Below are 16489 nucleotides of genomic sequence, written 5' to 3' on the forward strand. Positions count from 1 at the left end.
GACCTACTCACAAAATTAGCTTCAAACCACCTCTAATCTCTCTTCCCTAGGATGTGTTGTCACAGTAAATGGAGATAAATGGTGTTGCAGATCAGTGCTTTCTTGTCTCTGTAGAGCTGAAACCAAATATGGAAAGCTAATATCTTTTTGTTTTCAGAATTTTCCTTACAAGCCAGTGCAAAATATTTTCCTTTTCTTCAATTAGGTTGATGTTGGTAAATTCTTCCATTGCTAAGATTAATATCTCATTAATATTTCTCAGAAAAATGATGCAATTTCTAGATTACCTCAAGATTTCTGGGGAGAGCAGAGAGGATTTATCTCCTAGTCTGACTTTTAGGAAAGAAAAACTTTTTAACTTACAGAAAAGCAAACTGGTTGGAAGCAGAACTTGGACTTTCATTCATTTTTATGTATGCCACATAGGAAATTGTATTTTGCCCTAGCAAACCTATGGTTATATTTACTTGGAAGCCAAAAATGAAGTATACATTTACAGTTAAATTTCCACCAAGCACACGAACTGGGTAAATAGAGAGAACTTTATTCTTTTGACAAAATTCTTGTGCTCTCCTGTTTTGGATAACTCATTCACTGCAGCAGTACCCAAATACCAGCAAAACATAGCTAGCAGAGAAAGGATAGTCTGTCCTGCAGAGAGATTTTAATATGGACAGAAAACACAGTCATATGAAATATGGTATGGAAGGTCTACAGATTTGTCCTTCTAAAAGGTAAGGTAATTTTGGAAAGGGTAAACTTGCATAGAGGTAATGGAAGGAACCAAAGGAGGCAGAAGAGAACAGTATCTAGGAGATGTAAAGTAGAAGCATTGTGAAGGTAAGAGAAATTTCAGAAAATATAAAGCAGCAGAATAGATTTTGGATCTCTATAACTGAAGGATCCCCACGTACATAAACTTAGTACTTGTTTGTATTCTTCCTATGGAGAAAGCTGCTATTTTTATGGCCATTCTTCAATCCCATAATTCCTAGCAATTCCTAGAAAATTTCCTGACTTGGTATGTCCCTTGGACTATTGTTTGTTATTGGTTTTCCATGTAGTGGGTAGCGATGACACTGTGCCATGTAGCTCAAGGATGATCAAGAGACGCTTTGGGCCTTGGGGTATCTGGTAAGGAAAGCTGGCGCAGAGGTCATCTTTTCCTCTGTACTTCCAGTTGTGGGCAGTGATCTTGGAAGAAACAGATGCATCCAGTCTATTAACACAATAATTCACAGAACAAATCCTCCTAGAAGCTCTGCTAAAGCTCTTGGAAGATGGGGAGCTGAATTGAGACAATAAACACAACTTCACTAGGGAAAGAACTGCCTGAACAAACCTTCTGTGAAGAAGTTACTACATCAGTGAACAAAGGAAGGGCTGTACGTGTCATTTAGATGGACTTCTGTAAGGTTTTTTGACATGGTACCCCACAATATCCTTCTCTCTAAATTGTAAAGATATAGATTAAATGGGTGGGCGGTACGGTTGCTAAGAAATTGTCTGAATGGTCACACCCAGGGAGCTGGTCGTCAATGGGTCAATGTCTGCTTGGACATCACTGACAAATGGTGTCATTTGGTGGTCTGTGTTGGCACCAGTGCAATTTAATGTCTTTATCAATGACATAGATGGAGGAATCAAGTGCACCCTCAGAAAATTTGCAGATGACATCAACCTGAAGGATGAGATGCCATCCAGAGGGACCCAGACAAGCTCAAGAAGTGGGCACATGGGAATCTCATTGGCTTTAACAAGACCAAGTGCTGCAACTTTTTCGGGGCAACCCGCGGCATCAATATAGGCTGGGGGATGAACAGATGGAGAGCAGCCATTTGGAGCACTTGGGGATGCTGGTGGGTGGGAAGTCAAAGAAAAGCCTACAATACAGGTTTGCAACCCAGCAAACCAAACATGTCCTGGGCTGCATCCGAAACAGTGTCACCAGTAGGGTAAGGGAAGGGATTCTGGTCCTCTAAACCACTCTTGATCTTCACAGTGAAAAAAGTGAGGAAGAAGACGTGGAGGGGGATGAAAAGATGTTATAACAACATCACCTCTCTCCTAGGCACAATGCAATAGACTTGTTAGGCTGTCGGCTGGAGACACAGTGGTCTGTGCTACTGAGAGTATGAGTGTGCTTAGAGTCCAGACTTTTTATAATTTCCAAGACAAATATTCTCCTTCAGAAGACTTTTCTTGTTCTAGTAATTTTCCCTCTACTAGTTTACATGGTTTGTGAATAATATTGTTTTGTCTTTTCTATGGGAGATGAGAACTTGTGACATTTCTTCTTGTCACTGCCTACTCAGGTCAGCACAAAGTTACCTGAAGAGCCACCAGGTGATAATAACCATCAATTATTACTTGTAAGACTGAGATTTAGAGAGAGGGGGAAATTGACTGACTGATTGATTGATTGATTGAGACCCTTGGGAGTCAGTCCTGAAGGGCAAAGGAGTCCAGGACAGCTGGATGTGCTTTAAAAAGGAAATTGTTAAATATTCAGGAACAGGCTGCCCCACATGCGGGAAGACAAGTCATTAGGGAAAAAGGCCAGCCTGGCCAAACAGACATCTTAGGCTTGATCTCAGGAAAAAAAAAGAGAATCTATTGTTTCTGGAAGGAGGGACAGGTACCTGGGAAGACTACCAGGATGTTGCAAGGTCATGTATGAGGAGATTAGAATGGCCAAAGTCCTTCTAGAACCTGAGTGGCTTCTAATTCTAAAGACAATAAAAAAGTTTCTATAAATACCTTTGCAACACAAGGAGGGTGAAAGAGAGTCCACCACTTGTTGAATGCAAAGGGTAGTGCAATGACAGGGAAAAAGGGAAAGGCAGAGGTACTTAATGCCTTCTTTGTCTCAGTCATCAAAATCAAGGCCAGTTGTCCTCATGGTACCCAGCTGCTTGAGCAGGAAGCTGGTGATGGGGAAATGAGTGAAGCCCCCATAGTCCAGGAGAAGATGGTTAGTGCCCTGTTATGCCAGTTAGACATGCACAAGTCTATGTGTCCTGGTGGGATCCACCCTGTTGCGTGATCCAGGACGGTGTCACCGATGGAAGAGACAGGGCAGATTGCTTGGATGCAATAAGCAATTTTATTGATACAGAGCTGAGTATTTATACCTTTTCAGCAGTAACTAAAAATAGATTCTTATATAAGCAGCAATTACTGTAACAACCATATCTATGTTTCTTAATAACGTTGCAAAACTACAAGCTAGCACTAACTGACACATACCAAGCATGCTATTCCCTTATTCTAGCTATTTCCTGGTAGGCCGTACTGCCTGCCATGGTTTGCGGCCTATCAGTGTTAGCGCGTCCACTTCTGACATGAGTTTAGCAGTGCTCTCACTTCTGCTTTCTAGCTGTGTCTCCACACCACCCCACAGGAATAAGGGAACTGGTGAAAGAACAAACCACTCTCAATCATGTACCAGCAGTCCTGGTTAACTGGAGAAGCTCCAGCTGATTAGAAATTAGCACATGTAACACTCATCTACAAGAAGGATCAGAAGGATGATCTGGGGAGCTACAGGCCTGTCATCCTAACCTCAGTTCCAGGCAATTTATGGAAAATATTATCCTGAGTGACATTATGCAGGACAACCAGGGGATCAAGCCCAGCCAACATGGATTTAAGAAGGGCAGGTTGTGCTTTGCCACCTTGTTCACCTTCTATGACAGAGTGACCCTCTTAGTACATGAAGGGAAGTCTGTGGATGTCATCTATCTAGACTTCAGTAAAGCATTTGACACGGTCTCCCAAAGCCCTTCCAGAAAAACTGGCTTGTATGGGCGGACTCTTCAAGGGGTAAAAACTAGCTGTTTGTCCGGGCCCAGAGATTGGTGGTGAATGGAGATAAATCCAGTTGATGACCAGTCACTAGTGGTATTTTTCACCGCTCAGTTTTGGCTTTGCTAATGTCTAACATTTTCTTGATGATCTGGGCATTGGAGTTGATTGCACCCTCATTAAACTTGCAGATGACACCAAGTTGGGTGGGAGTGTTGGTCTGCTCAAGGGTAGGAAGGCTCTGCAGAGGGACAGGCTCGATCGGTGGGCTGAGGACAACTGCAGGAAGTTCAACAAGGCCAAGTGCTGGGTCCTGCACTGGGGTTACAGCAGCCCCATGCAGTGCTACAGGCTTGGCATGAGGTGGCTTGAGAGGTTGCTTGGACTTGAGGAACTTGAGGTGTTGCTTGAACATGAGCCAGCAATGTGCCCAGGTGGCCAAGAAGGCCAATGGCATCCTGGCCTGTATCAAGAACAGCATGGCCAGCAGGACCTGGGCAGCGATCACGCACCTGTACCGGGCGCTGGGGAGGCCACACCCCAAGTCTGTGTTCAGTTCTGGGCCCTTCACTTTAAAAAGGACATTGAGGGGCTGGAGCGTGTCCAGCGAAGGGCAACGAGGCTCCTGAAAGAACTGAAGAACATCTCTCATGAGGGACACCTGAGGGAGCTGGGGTTGTTTAGTCTCAAGGAGGCTCGGGGGGGCCCCATTGCTTTTTGCAACTCCCTGAAAGGAGGCTGTGGTGAGGTGGGGGGCCCGTGTCCGCAACTGTGCCTGCTGTGAGAGGACAAGAGGAAATGGCCTTAAGCTGAGACGAGGGAGATTCAGATAAGATATTAGAAAAAATTGTCACTCTTAGGGTGGTCATGCATGGGAATAGGTTGCCCAGGGAGGTGGTGGAGTCACCATCCCTGGAGGTTTTCAATAGGCATCTGGATCTGGTGTTCAGTGATTTGATTTAGTGTTTTTGGGGGTTACAGTGGTGGTGCTGGTTTGACAGTTGCACATAAGGTCTCTTAAAGGTCTTTCCCAACCTTGAAGATTTTATGATTCTATGATTTTTGGATTAGAAGAAGATACAAAAAATTAAAATTAATGGGCCAGAGCTTCAGCTGCTGCAAACTGGAAACCCCTCAGGGAAAGCTATCCCAGCTTAAGTCTGAGGGTTGGATTTTGGGAATGGCATCCCTGTTTGCGCATTTTTCTGCTTGAGTTTTGCACCCATGTGAAGAAAAGGGAAGTGTTTAAATGCTGTGTTACTGTGTGTGTCTCTGGTATACTCATCTCACTCCCCTTATTAGTCCTCATAACACTTAAGATAGAAAAAAATTTGTACTATAAAAACACAAAGTTCTTTAGTAACTGGGTAGTTTATATCCAACAGCAATGTTTATTATGGTACCATATAATTAGAGAATTGAGCACAAGAATCCAGAGATGTGCCAGCTGTTCTCTCTAAAACTGTGCCACAAGACAGTTAGTACACTATCAAAACAACTGAAATAACAAGTTATATAAAAAAAGACAGTAAAACCTCAAGCTTAGGCTTTTTGAAGGACTTCCAATTAAACACACACTATAAAGAGAAACATGAGAACTACTTTTTTTTTTCCCCTAGGAAAATCAGAGCAGTGCAGAATTGGTTATTCACAAAGAATCATGGAACGGTTTGGGTTGGAAGTGACCTCAAAAATAATTTTATTCCAACCCACCTTCCATTGGAAGGGCACCTTTCACTAGACCAGGTTGCTCAGCACCCCATCCAGCCTGGCCTTGAGCACTTCCAGGGATGGGGCATACATGACTTCCCTGGGAAACCTGTGCCAGCACTTCACCACCTTCACAGGAAAGAACTTGTTCCTAATCTCTAATACAAACCTACTCTATTTCAGTTTGAAGCCATTCCCCCATGTCCTGTCACTACATTCTCTCATAAGAAGTCACTCCCCCTTCTTGCAGGCCCCCTTCAGGTACTGGAAGGCCACAATTAGGTCACCTTGAAACTTTCTCTTTTCCAGGCTGAGCCAACCCAGTTCCTTCAGGCTTTCCTCATGGGAGACTGGCTCCATCCCTCTAACTAAGTTGCTCTGAGAGCAACTTGGTGGCTCTCCTTTGGACTAGGTCCAACAGGATGATGGACTTCCCTTTTCCACTGATGTGGACACTCCATCATAGCAGATCACATGCTAGGGACAAAACATATTACGGCGATTTTTCAGTGTTTTTGTAGCATAATTCATTTTATTACAGGACTTAGATTACCCATCAAGACAAATGAATTAGAAATAGGTTATTTTATAAGCGTACAAACCCGAAGACGTATAAGGTGCATGTGCGAGATGGTGGAAATTTCTAATCTTTTGTTGCACTCTTTGTACTCCCATCAATCAGTATTTCATCTCTCTTACTGTGGACATACTGACAATCCTGGAGGCCAGTTGTCTTGGAGGCCAGCTGGGTATTAAATAACACTATAATTTTCCCACTATTATTGCTGAACTGCTTTTCAAGTGAGCTGTGCCTGACAATATTTGTTTTGAATTCTGTTTTCAGCCAATCTTCTGAAACTTGCAAAAGTCCTGGATCATCAAGATTCATGTGACATTTCTTTTTATGGAGATTTTAGTTCTTAGAATCTGAAACCTTCCTGACCTGTTACTGAAAAATGTGATCAATCCTCTTGAATCCTATTCATTAGCAATAAGCTCTAAGAGTTGTAATGCATCCTCTCTCTGCAGCACAGAAGTGCCTGAGGTACCGTACACCTCGCACTTTGGAAGCTGTAACTCCACACCTCGTATTAATAATTAACTCAGGCTTCTCTGGGACAATAATGCCTGGCCCTCTGAAACATTTATTAGTTCTTGCATCTGTAATTCAATTAATAAGCTCTCTCTAAAGCTTCTTTAAATTCACAGTTAGCTAGAGGGGCACACTTTGGCCTATCTTGTGATACAGATAATTTACCTCTAACACATGATACCAGTGATTACAAAGCTTGGTTTTGTTGGTCTGCGTTGTTTTTGACACATCCTTGTGTTTGTGAAGTCTCATTACTTCCAGATGGGCATGAATAGGTATATATGTACTTTTGGGTTTTGTTGTGGTTTCTAAAGTAGTTCTAAGACTTGATCATTCTTCCTGTTCTCACATTTTATTTATAGGACAAAAGAGACGGAGGAAAGGACAAAGTTTGACAAAAGTCTGCAGGGATGTACAAATAGATGTCTTTCATTTATATAGTTTAGACATCAAGGTAGAAACCTTAATTAAGTAATCTGTTGAACGATATTTAACAAGAACACGTGTCACAGACATGGAAAGGATGTGGGAAGCCTGGTCTCTGACTGAATGGTGCCAAGTTGATGCTGAACTTTTAAGGCCAGGAGGTTTAAGTAACTTACAAACCACAGAGGTCAGGAGTAACTAGTCAGTGGAGTAATTAGTCAGTGGGGCTAATCTGCTGCAGAGCTGGTGGGGGAAGAAAAGCTGAGGAGAGAATGAATACATATTCCGTTTAATGGCTCCAGCAACATAAGAAATATGAAAATGTTATTTAGAATGTTATTGGTAGAATCCACCATGTACCAAAAATATGAGCTATGCCTGTAGAACATCAAAGGTAACTTGATTTCTTTTATTCAAACAATGGGAAAAGACTTCCACTATTCTTTTACAAAGTAATTTATTTAAAAAAATTATCTTGATTTCATAACAGTAATACAAACCAATTTAAATTGGAAAAGAACCCTATGATCCTTGAGTCCAACCATTAACCCAGCACTGTCAAGTCCATCACTAGGCCAAGCCCCTCATTAGTATATTTACACATCTTTTGAAAACCTCCAGGGATGGTGATTTGGCTGCTTTCCTGGGCCGCCTGTTGCAATGTCTGACAACATTTTGGTGAAGAAATTTTTTGTAATATCCAATCTCAACCTTTCCTGGAACAAATTGAGACTGTTTCTTCTTGTCCTGTCACTTGTACCTGGAAGAAGAGACTGAGTCCCTCTTCACTATGACCTCCTCTAAGGAGGCAAGCTGACTGAGAGTGCCCTTGGTCCCCTCCTCCAGATCATCAATAAAGATAATAAACAGGACTGTTCTCAGTACTGAGCCCTGGGGAACACCACTGTGACTGGATGACAGATGGATTTAACTCCATTCACCACCACTCTTTTGGCCATATAGCACATGCTACTCTTTCATTAATTACATGATGATTATTAACTATGTGATGCTTTTCACGAGAGTTAGAAACATTATTGGCAGTTTTTAATGCATATTTGAAACATCTTGTCATGGTCAGCGTGCATTAATGGTCAATGCATGAATACCAGCAATTCTGTTAACAACAACAACAAAAAATTAAAGTTCATTGTTATTAGACCAGAGTAAAATTCAGTGTAAATGAAAATAATACTGCAAGTCCACTATTTGGACTTAGGTAATTTCTTTCAGGATTTATACAACAAACTTTTAAGTATGGGAAAGCAATTTATAAAAAAGTTAAAGGAGTTGCTTCCTGCTTCTTTCATGAAGCATGAAAATACCTTCATAAACATTGTGTACATATGGATTCAATGTTTTTTTGGTCCAGTCTTGCATGTGCAACTCAGTTGACTGCACGTGTAACCACTCAGTAAGAAATAAGTCGTTTGTTTGTGATGTAGTGATTAAATTAGTCCACTGCAGGGAAACAGGATGAAAATCAGTGAAAAATATGTTGTAAAGCATTTAGGGAAGAAGGGGTGCAAGGGGAGAGGAAATTTCAGCCCCTGGCAAAGCAAAATCCAGGGAAGCATTCAGGAGCATCAGCAGCATAAAACCTGTAGGTCCAGATCACCACTTTCATAAAGCAATGTTTTGGTTTGTCCTGGAGAAAAAGCTTAAATGCTGATAACACTTGAAAGATTGCTTGATGGGGATCCAGGAGGCAGATGAGGATAAGAAAAACTAGTTTTAGTAGAAAACATAGCAAAATTAATTTAAAACTAGTCAAAAGAGGGTTTGGATTAGCAGTTTAAGATAAATATTTTTAGGAACTTCGTTGTGGAGAATTCCTTCCTGTTTTGACTTAGCTTCGTTTTATAGCAGAACAAGTTTGTGGAGAGTTTTAATGTTCACCTATAGATGCAAAATGTACTCATATATGCTATTGAGAATTTTTTAGTGTATTTATTGCTGTTTTCAGATTATGCCCATAAATTTCTAACTTATTGCTTCACCCTAAAAACCCAACCTACAATTTGAAGATTTCGTATTCTGCAGTGTAATGTAATTAGTGACTGCAAACACAAGTTTTCTACTCTGTAGGTTTTGATTTCAGAAAATTTTCATGAACAAGCCTGAATTACCCGGTGAAAGAAGTGGTAGTAGAATACAGTATGCTGACCTGGGACATAGGTAGGCGTGCAGTTTATTGAGTCTGCCTGCTTTTATGGCACTGTTCCAGCACTGACTGCTGAATTTAGGAGGAAGCTGCCATCTGCTGTCAGGACTGCCTTATATCTGTCGATAGAGCAGCAAGATTTTAGATTCTGAGGCTTGGATTTAAAGGCGACCTTGGACACAGGTTTCCTGCAGCTGAACCAATCTATTTTCTCTGACTTACATGGGAGGGCTGTAATTTAAGTGTAGATATTTCTGGGAATCAAAATGAAAAAAATGGTACGTGAGCAGTGAGCTGCAAAATCTCAGGACTCAGAGTGGCTTGGAAAATACAGAACCCTCAGTCAGTGTCAATGTTAGCTAAGTACAGAAAGATCAGGCTTCAAAATCCAGAATACAAATGTGATCCAGAAGCATGGAATTGGAAATAAAGAATCTGGATCCTTAAAAAGACACTGGCTCCATCCTCAAGGAACACTTTCGTAGTGATGAATAGGTGGGCTCTGTGGCTGTGGGGCTGGCTGGGTATTTTTAACTTTTTAAAATCTGAATCTTTTCTTTCCTTGTGCTATAGAGAGAAAAAAAGAGTGATTCATGATCTCAAATGTTGGGAAAATGCGCGCTGAAGTCTTGATGAGGTCATGTGAACTTGCACTGGCCCTGATGTTTCACCAGCTGGGGTTAGGTGAGAGCGCTCTGAAGGAGAGAGTGCTCAGAGTGCTCCCAAATAGGGAAAGCTCTCAAGCACTGAAAATTAAATTTAGTAACTCATTTTTGCACTTATGTGCACTTATATGGATTCTTGGTACTGCAAGCTAAAGCAATTGTTGCAGTGGGTGTCTAAGTTGTGAAAAGCTTCAACAGATCTTCACATTGAAGATCACCCTAAGCATTTGCAGTTACTAAAAATATACAGTTACTTTTATAGATGTTGAGATTTTTAACCATTAGTTTAGAAAAGTTATGACCTGGCTAATGGCCACCTTCTCACATAATTTTAATTCTCCTTTAGCTCAACTACACTGCTATACTGCCACTAACACTGCCAGATTTTGCAGTTTAACACCATCTTTTCCTTCCTTGTATTAAATATGTGTGCAGAAAACATAAGCATAATAATTAATTTTACTCAGTATACTTATCTGTAGCTGTTCTGGAAAGAAAGAGATGTCATCACAATCAATATTTTCCCAATAGTCTACCTTTTCCCAAGCGCTTTGCAAAATACCAAACATAATGTGCAGTGCCTTGAAGTTATCCAGTGTGATGACAAAACAGTTTAAAGGATTGTGAGTACACTGACAGCTAAGAATGCTTGGTCTGTTTTCCAGTGGTTTAGGACATTTAGCCTCTAGAGCACATTTTCGTAGGAGAGATATAATGGAAAGTCATAAACTGAAATTGGATTAAGTGGAGGAAACATTAGTATGCACTTGATCTCGTCTCTTTATTGTTTGAATCCACAGACATTATGCATTTTAAAAAGAGCTTAAAAGTCTTCCTTTCATATTTGTATTATTTAACTCACATAACCTACATAAGCTAAATTTTAGCCTTTTGGGGACCAGTGAAGCTGCATTTTGAAGAAATTACTCTGGGACTGGTAAAGCTAGAGAAGATATACACAAAAATTTGGAAGAGCTAAATTAAATGTAGAATTGAGAAGGGTAGACACAAAGGAACCAAAGCTCTAGTGTCCACATATCCCTCCCAAACTGGGAATGCATCCTAAGCCACAATACAGAGGGGGAAGGTTCAAATGTATCCAGAGCAAGATTAAGACACAAATGAGGTCAAATTTTCGTAATCAAAATGTTAATTCACTCTTACTCATTATCAAAGAAGATAGCAAGGGAGAAATTAGAAGAGTAGGAAAAAGTGAAGAATTACAGAAAGCAAGAAAGGTAATCACCACCAAGAATCTGCACCATCCTGCAGAGATCCTTCTTTCTTCTGTTGGAATAAGTGCTGGAATAACAGAAATAACTGTTTGTGCATCACACAAATGAGTGGCAGCTGAACTGCAAAAGTCACTGTGACTAAAAGTATTTGATAACATTGACTGGATGTAGGCAGATCTTAGAGCTCCAAATATGTTTGTATTAGAGCAGGTGACTGAAGTTTTTGTATTTTTGCATTACATATACATTACTTATATAGTCATCTGCAAAATACAAAATATCAGAACTTTCCTTTCCAAACATTACTGAGGGAACAAGATTTTATAAAGCTCTATGAGGAGTAAAAAAATTATATTAAAATGATAGAGACAATATAAAATTTCCTATACCATAATCTGTATCTCTCTTCTGCCCTCATTTTCCAGGGAAGCACAGCTTTTTGTTGAAAAGTTTGAAGGTGCTCTTGGGAAAGGAAAAGGAAAAAAATTCTATGCATACAAAGTGATGATGACCAAGGTAAATTCATTGTTTCACTAACTTTCTGTAAAGCTAATGGGGAAGACATCTGGAGATTATTGCCATGCGTACCCATCTACCACAGTAGCTTTTCTTGTCTTTCTATGAATTTTAAAACTTTTATTTCCACTGCCCTTGCATGAAAATATTTCTAACAAATTCTTACAGATTGATTTTTGAAACTTGTCATCAAAACAAAAATCAACTGTTTTACAGGAGTTTGCAAGCACTCAGTATCTCGTGAAAGTAATTTCTCTTGGTGTAGATTGGGTATTTGTGTGGACTGAATCCAAAACTCAGTCTTTCCCTTGAGACAGCCCTCTGTTAAGGATGAAAAAAATAAAGAGGAAGAGGAAGAAAAAGAGAAAAAGAAAAAGAGGGAAAGACAAAAAGAAAGGAAAAAAAGAAAAAGGAAAAAAGAAAAAGAAAAAAGAAAAAGAAAAAGAAAAAGAAAAAGAAAAAGAAAAAGAAAAAGAAAAAGAAAAAGAAAAAGAAAAGAAAAAAGAGAAAAAGAAAAAGAAAAAGAAAAAGAAAAAAAAAGAAAAAGAAAAAGAAAAAGAAAAAGAGAAAAAGAAAAAGAAAAAGAAAAAAAAAAAGAAAAAATTGGCATTAAAAGACGTGATTAGCTAATAATTCTTGTGGTAGAAATAGGAAATTCACACAAACCCAGTAGGAAACAAAAGGAGATGACTCTTCACAAGCAATTACTTTGTGGACTCTGCCAAAGGATGTTGTGGACGATTAAGGGGTTGCATTAGCTCAAGGAAGAGCTGAGCATCTGGGCACTGAGATGATAGTGTGGTTTTTGTTTTTTCTTTTCTGTGACTCATTTCAGAAATGGATGAAATTTCAAAGAGATTTTGAAAATTTTAAGACAGCCTGCATACCCTGGGAAATGAAAATTAAGGAGATTGAAAGTAAGTAAGTAAGAATAGGATCTAGTACCACATTTCTGATGTCTGCCAAAGTGATAATTCCTTTAGAATATGTGTCTGTATTCAATGCATCATTTAAAATCAATGAGTATTTATTTTCTCATTGTTGAGCTTGATTGTATAATTAGTTGAAAATTTTCTTCAGAGACTATCACTTTACAGATAAAAAATCGTCATTATACAGGTAGCAGTTCAAGAGCCAGTGTTTAGATTAATCCTAGAAAAGTGTAATCGTGATTTAGCCATTCACTTTATTCACCTTCACTTTATTTTGTCTGTATTTATTTTATACATATTATACTATACAGGCTATAGTGCAATTATTTCTGCCACTTTTTTTATTAGCTTGAGCTTCATGTAAGTTGTATTTCTCTCATTTTCAGCCACATAATACAACACAGAGAGAACAATAGTGGCCCTGGATGCCCCATGTATAAACGAGGCAGTGTAGTCATTCCTATGGGTATGTCTGAGAGTAGGGGTCTGTCACAAGTTGGTTTTGTGTTGCAGTTCCAGTGATGAGTTTAAACTGCAGCCCTTTATTTGAAGGAGATTTGACTTAAGTGCATGGATACCTGAGTGAGGGACTATTAAAACGCCCTAGGGTGTATCACTGTGTCCCGCAGCTGTAGGGAGGAGGAGAGAAGATCCAGCAGGCAGGAATTGTGCAGCAAGGTTGATTTATTTAATTATTTTACAAACTCTTTTATAGACTTTTTTCTTCATAGTCTAATTGGACAAAGGATCACCCCTTGGGGTGATTGGCTAGAATCCTAAAACATCCCTTGCCAAATAGGTTTCTACTATACTATAAACAAGACTTTTCAAGGTTGCAGGTGTTTAATTGTTTACAGAACTCCGCTACTGTCTTTTGTGTGAGAGAACAAGTCTCTCATGGACTTAGAAAATAGCAAGAAAACCCTTGCTAGCAGCATTTTTGTATCCACAAGGAACTGCCACTTAGATTCCCTTTACAACAAATACTTCTCATTACAACATAAAGAGCCTTTCTCAGTTGTGTCTGACTCTTCCAGTCCTCCAGCTATCCAGACAGATCAGGTAACAAACAGCTTGAAGCACTGGGCTATCTCACTGGGCTATCCCTTCTTCAAGCTGAGTCCCTTCTAGGACTGGGAGACTGGCTTCAGAACAAAAGGCATCAAGCTCTGCTGTGCTGTGTCCTCACGTTGGCAATACGTGAATCTGATGCTGGGGCTTTGGTGTTCAAAAGAGATAGACGTTGATAAATGTACGAAGTATATATATTTAGAAAATAGAGGCTTCTTTTCCTTACAGGACAGGTATGTGGTATTATCTGTGCAACAGGACTTTATGGGAATCACACAGACCTGTACTGGGAAAGGGTGACTCTTGCTCTGCTGATGAAATTTATACAATGCACACCAGTCTGCATGCCAATGCCTACTGTGGTGAGGCTGTGGATGCAGGAAAAGATGGCTAAAGTCTACTTAGAAGTATTTCATTCATACATGGAACATGTTGCACCTCAGAGTAGATTTGAAATACTGGTAAAACTTGGACTGATTTCGTTCACAGCTAGTGCAGTCCATTTGCGACATTTTCGGCGTTCCCTGTTGCAGGTCCTTGTTTGGACCTGCCCATTCTGAAAATGCAGTTAAGGGCAGTCACGGCTAAACCACCCTCATCCATACTTAAGCTTCTTACTTACCAGAGGTCTCTGTTCTTTCCTGATTGGTGAAAAAGAATAAAGCCCACGAGCAGTCTGTGCATTGGCTTGCAATAGCTACAGTGATGCAGGTAATTCCACCGTGTTGCCTCACTGCAGGTGTTCCAGGTGGATGCATGGCAGCAGTTTCATCAGGATAACTGGTACGAGAACTACAACTCAGTGCGTGAAAAGAAGGTATTCCCATTGGAATGGGGATATCAGGATTTGAGCAAAAAAATAATGTGGCATGGAGAGGTCTACAAAAGTAACCTGAAATCAGAAATCTTCATAATTTCTTGCACTGTATTTTTGCAGTCCATAGCATGCCCCAAGGCTGTAGTTCGGTTATAACTGGGTAATGTGCATATCACAACCAGATAGACTAACTCAAAGTCTCTCAATCTATACCTCTCCCCAGACTTCCCAGTATGGCAGTCACTGCTAAGATTGGCACTTCACACAAAATTTCAAAATTATCATTTAATTGAACTGCGAATAAAGCAGATTCAAAATGCTGAAATCCTTGACAGAATGGCTTGTTCCTCCCTTTGCACTGTGATAAATGTGTCCTAATAAAGAAGCTTCAGTGGATCGATGCTGCATTTGTCCCTACTGGGTCCCTCATGGACCGCTTCGGCAGCACTCTCCCAGCACCTATGCGTGCACACAATCTCACCTTTGCAGGTAGTCACGAACAGCTTCTCACACACACAGTCTATGCACAAACCAGAGACAGAGGCAAGAGGGGTTCTCTGCATGCAGTTCTGAGGTGTTTAATGGCAACACACCCGAAGGGAACAGAGGCAAGAAGAACAACCAAACTGAAAGCCCATGCCAGTTTTATCCCGAGAGCTCCCAAAGGCGGGCAGAGCATCCAAAACCAACAGTCTGAGGGCTAGGGGACAGAGGCAAGGTTGAGTGACATAACAGGGGCCAATGGGAGAAGGGATGGGAGGGGGAGAGGGCCAGGGACCAGCAGAATCTAGACAAAGGGAGAACCTTCTAGCACAGTGTTGTAAGGAGAGATCACTTTTAAGGCAACTTGAGGGGTGTAAAGTGGACTTAGCCACTGCAACATTTCCCCCTAATTTACCTTAAAAGAAGCCCTCCTCCATTTATGTGGAACTAACCAAGGTGGGAATCATACTTCCCTTTCCTATGAGTGGGGAAAGTGTATTTTCATTTTTGACAGTGAGGGTCCAGGGTTGTGGCAGTATTTCAAACAATGAATGGATGGCAGAACAACTAGAAACACTCGCAAAGCCCCTGAAAAGAGGTAATCCCTCCCCTGAGTTCCCAATGTCCCAATAAGTCCCAAGTTCCTTTGACAGTGCTGGGTGCGGTGGACCTTTCTGGGCTATCGAGGCTGCTATTTCCATGCTCTTATCAGCCACAGCATCTGTAGCCACAGCAGTGTCTCTGTGTACTTGCTCGGGTTAGGGACATTTAGGAGATGGCAGGATGACAGGTGCCGGTTTCCATGGGGGAGTTGGGGCCAGTGTCTTTGTAAGGGTCTCAAACAAAGTTGTTAAGAATCAAGGCTAGATTATTGAAAGGTCGAATCACTCGAGAATAGCTGAAACTGAAAATGTTCATTCTCCCTTTATCAATTTACCTTTTCCATCCCCCCTTTTCAAAAAAGAAGGTAAATATGGGGTATAGGAAGGGTAAGGGATTATTCGGGTGGGGAAAACATGAGGGGAGGTGAGAGGGGTTCAGGGGGATTTTTAACTGAAGCAGTCTGGAGGGGGTGCAAATTAGATGTTCATGTGGCTTGTCACTTTGCATCGACGCCGCCTCCAGGCAGCACTAACCTCATCTTTGGCTGACTCAGCATCAGGGTTATCTGTGGTTTTTTTTATGTTCTCAAGAGCTGTTGTCGGTGGTCCAAGGTAGGGTTTGATATTCTTTCCCAGCATCCGTTTCAAACCTGCTGGTGTGGAAACAAAAGCATATCCCCTTCCCCAGGTGATGAGTGGAAAGGCTCCCTGAATTTGACAGCTCTCTGGATCCTTGACCAACACCAGTGGCTGCTCTTTTAATTTAGCCTGTGTTGAATTGGTAAAGTGTCAGAATATAGGGGGGCAGGGTTCTGAGAAGGAGTTGTTTAAGAAATTGATGGTAAAGAGAGCTTTGGAGAGTCTCACAACAGGAGAATTAACCTCTGCACCTCCACGTTGTTGGTCAAGGACCCTCTTGAGAGTTTGGTGGGTCCTTTCAACAATAGACTGTCCTGTGGGGGAGTGGG

At 40.9% G+C, this 16489-nt stretch overlaps 1 protein-coding gene across 1 annotated transcript in view; it reads left to right on the plus strand.

The window, feature by feature from the left end:
• The window catches only part of TMC1 (transmembrane channel like 1), an 84420-nt gene that overhangs the window by 40203 nt on the left and 27728 nt on the right, over positions 1-16489 (plus strand). The window contains exons 6-7 of the mRNA XM_019281875.2: positions 11526-11616; positions 12452-12533. Coding sequence (XP_019137420.1) covers positions 11526-11616; positions 12452-12533 — 173 coding nt within the window. The remainder of the gene's footprint in view (positions 1-11525; positions 11617-12451; positions 12534-16489) is intronic.

This window comes from Corvus cornix, chromosome Z (genome assembly GCF_000738735.6).
Source record: "Corvus cornix cornix isolate S_Up_H32 chromosome Z, ASM73873v5, whole genome shotgun sequence".
In the NCBI taxonomy this organism is placed as follows: Eukaryota; Metazoa; Chordata; class Aves; order Passeriformes; family Corvidae; genus Corvus; species Corvus cornix.